The sequence below is a fragment of the Chiloscyllium punctatum genome, chromosome 48 (assembly GCF_047496795.1).
Source record: "Chiloscyllium punctatum isolate Juve2018m chromosome 48, sChiPun1.3, whole genome shotgun sequence".
Taxonomy (NCBI): domain Eukaryota; kingdom Metazoa; phylum Chordata; class Chondrichthyes; order Orectolobiformes; family Hemiscylliidae; genus Chiloscyllium; species Chiloscyllium punctatum.
In genome coordinates this window covers 24,252,912-24,256,187 of record NC_092786.1, presented here as the reverse complement: position 1 = coordinate 24,256,187, position 3,276 = coordinate 24,252,912, and the positions used below count along the sequence as shown (strand labels likewise).

At 74.7% G+C, this 3,276-nt stretch overlaps 1 protein-coding gene across 1 annotated transcript in view; it reads right to left on the bottom strand.

The window, feature by feature from the left end:
* mthfs (5,10-methenyltetrahydrofolate synthetase (5-formyltetrahydrofolate cyclo-ligase)) overlaps window positions 1-3,029 on the bottom strand; it is a 78,426-nt gene extending 75,397 nt beyond the window's left edge. The window contains exon 1 of the mRNA XM_072564871.1: window positions 2,835-3,029. Within this exon, the coding sequence (XP_072420972.1) occupies window positions 2,835-2,987 (153 nt within the window). The 5' untranslated portion in view covers window positions 2,988-3,029. The remainder of the gene's footprint in view (window positions 1-2,834) is intronic.
* Window positions 3,030-3,276: the final 247 nt, after the last annotated feature.

The window sequence follows — 3,276 nt, the reverse complement described above, 5'->3', positions numbered from 1 at the left end:
GGAGGGAGACGGGGAAGGGGGGGAGGGAGGGAGACGGGGAAGGGGGGGGGGGGGGGAGGGGGGGGGAGAGGGGAGGGGAGACGGGGAAGGGGAGGGGGGGAGGGAGGGAGACGGGGAAGGGGGGGGAGGGAGGAGAGACGGGGAAGGGGGGGGGAGGGAGGGAGACGGGGGAAGGGGGGGGGAGGGAGGGAGACGGGGAAGGGGGGGGGAGGGAGGGAGACGGGGAAGGGGGGGGGGAGGGAGGGAGACGGGGAAGGGGGGGGGGAGGGAGGGAGACGGGGAAGGGGGGGGAGGGAGGGAGGGAGACGGGGAAGGGGGGGAGGGAGGAGGAGACGGGGAAGGGGGGGGGGGAGGGAGACGGGGGAAGGGGGGGGGAGGGAGGGAGGGAGACGGGGAAGGGGGGGGGAGGGAGGAGGGAGACGGGGAAGGGGGGGGAGGGGGGAGGGAGGGAGGGAGACGGGGAAGGGGGGGGGGGGAGGGAGGGAGGGAGACGGGGAAGGGGGGGGGGGAGGGAGGGAGGGGAGACGGGGAAGGGGGGGGGGGAGGGAGGGAGGGAGACGGGGAAGGGGGGGGGAGGGAGACGGGGAAGGGGGGGGGGGGAGGAGGAGGGAGACGGGGAAGGGGGGGGGGGAGGGAGGACGGGGAAGGGGGGGGGGAGGGAGGGAGACGGGGAAGGGGGGGAGGAGGGAGACGGGGAAGGGGGGGGAGGGAGGGAGACGGGGAAGGGGGGGGAGGGAGGGAGACGGGGAAGGGGGGGGAGGGAGGGAGACGGGGAAGGGGGGGGAGGGAGGGAGACGGGGAAGGGGGGGGAGGGAGGGAGACGGGGAAGGGGGGGAGGGAGGGAGACGGGGAAGGGGGGGGGAGGGAGGGAGACGGGGAAGGGGGGGAGGGAGGGAGACGGGGAAGGGGGGGGAGGAGGGAGACGGGGAAGGGGGGGGAGGGAGGGAGACGGGGAAGGGGGGGAGGGAGGGAGACGGGGAAGGGGGGGAGGGAGGGAGACGGGGAAGGGGGGGAGGGAGGGAGACGGGGAAGGGGGGGGAGGAGGGAGACGGGGAAGGGGGGGGAGGGAGGGAGACGGGGAAGGGGGGGGAGGGAGGGAGACGGGGGAAGGGGGGGGAGGGAGGGAGACGGGAAGGGGGGGAGGGAGGGAGACGGGGAAGGGGGGGGAGGGAGGGAGACGGGGAAGGGGGGGGAGGGAGGGAGACGGGGAAGGGGGGGGAGGGAGGGAGACGGGGGGAGGGGGGGAGGGAGGGAGACGGGGAAGGGGGGGGGAGGGAGGGAGACGGGGAAGGGGAGGGAGACGGGGGAGGGAGGGAGACGGGGGAGGGAGGGAGACGGGGGGAGGGAGGGAGACGGGGGAGGGAGGGAGACGGGGAAGGGGAGGGAGACGGGGAAGGGGAGGGAGGGGAGACGGGGAAGGGGAGGGAGGGAGACGGGGAAGGGGAGGGAGGGAGACGGGGAAGGGGGGGGGGAGGGAGGGGAGACGGGGAAGGGGGGGGGAGGGAGGGAGACGGGAAGGGGGGGGGAGGGAGGGAGACGGGGAAGGGGGGGGAGGGAGGGAGACGGGGAAGGGGGGGGAGGGAGGAGACGGGGAAGGGGGGGGGAGGGAGGGAGACGGGGAAGGGGGGAGGGAGGGAGACGGGAAGGGGGGGGAGGGAGGGAGACGGGGAAGGGGGGGGAGGGAGGGAGACGGGGAAGGGGGGGGAGGGAGGAGACGGGGAAGGGGGGGAGGGAGGGAGACGGGGAAGGGGGGGGGAGGGAGGGAGACGGGGAAGGGGGGGGGAGGGAGGGAGACGGGGAAGGGGGGGGGAGGGAGGGAGACGGGGAAGGGGGGGGGAGGGAGGGAGACGGGGAAGGGGGGGGGAGGGAGGGAGACGGGGGGGAGGGAGGGAGACGGGGAAGAGGGGGGAGGGAGGGAGACGGGGAAGGGGGGGGGAGGGAGGGAGACGGGGAAGGGGGGGGGAGGGAGGGAGACGGGGAAGGGGGGGGGGAGGGAGGGAGACGGGGAAGGGGGGGGGGAGGGAGGGAGACGGGGAAGGGGGGGGGGAGGGAGGGAGACGGGAAGGGGGGGGGAGGGAGGGAGACGGGGAAGGGGGGGGGAGGGAGGGAGACGGGGAAGGGGGGGGAGGGGAAGGGGGGAAGGAGGGGGAAGGAGGGGGGGAGGGGGAAGGAGGGGGGGAGGGGGGGAAGGGGGGTGGAAGGGGGGGGAAGGGGGGTGGAAGGGGGGGGAAAGGGGGGGAAAGGGGGGGAAGAGAGGGGGGAGGGGAGGGGCGGAAGGGGGGGAGGGGGGGAAGGGGGGAAGGGGGGAAGGGGGGGAAGGTGGGGGAAGGAGGGGGGAGGGGGGGGAGGGGGGAGGGGGGGGGGAGGGGGGAGGGGGGGAGGGGGGGGAGGGGGGAGGGGGGGAGGGGGGGGAGGGGGGGGAGAGGGGGGAGAGGGGGGAGAGGGGGGAGGGGGAGGGGCGGAAGGGGGGGAAAGGGGGGAAAAGGGGGGTGAAGAGAGGGGGGGAAGGGGGGAAGGGGGGGGAAGAGAGGGAGAGGGAGAGGGGGAGGGGGGAGGGGGGAGAGGGGGAGGGGGGAGGGGGGAGGGGGGAGGGGGGAGAGGAGGGGGGAGGGGGAAGAGGGGGGGGAGGGGGAGGAGGGGGGGGGGAAGAGGGGGGGGAGGGGGAGGAGGGGGGGGGAGGAGGGGGGGGGAGGAGGGGGGGGGAGGACTGGGGGGGGGGAGGTGGGTAAAGGAGGCGGGGCCTAGGTTGTTGCTGGATCCCCTCCTCCGGGGGTTGGGTCTGCTCCAAACGGCGGGATATGGCGGTGGGCGGGTGTCTCCCCGCTGTCACTCACCCGCCGGCTGACGGCTTCCGTCTGCCTCCGTCTCTCGGCGTCACTCAGCGCCGCCACCTTCCGCTTCATTTCCAGACGCAGAGCCTTCTTCGCAGCTCTCAGCGCGGCCATGTTCTCTGGACCGGGAGCGAGCGGCGCGCCACCGGCTTCCATCAGCAACGGGAGCGCGTGTTGACCAGGAGCTGGAATGTACCTTGACCCCGGAGGCTCCGCCCGTCAGCTCTGACCACGCCCATGGCACCATAGCCCCACCCATCGGTCCGACCTGACCATGACATGAACCGAGCTGGCCTGGAACCTGTCCCTGAGCCTAACCGAATATAACCTCAGCAATAACCCTGCCCCTGATCTTAACCATAACGTTGGGCTGCGGTGGACATGGTTAAAAATCATACTACACCAGACTTATTTCAAAGTACAAGCTTTCAGAGCATCCATCCAA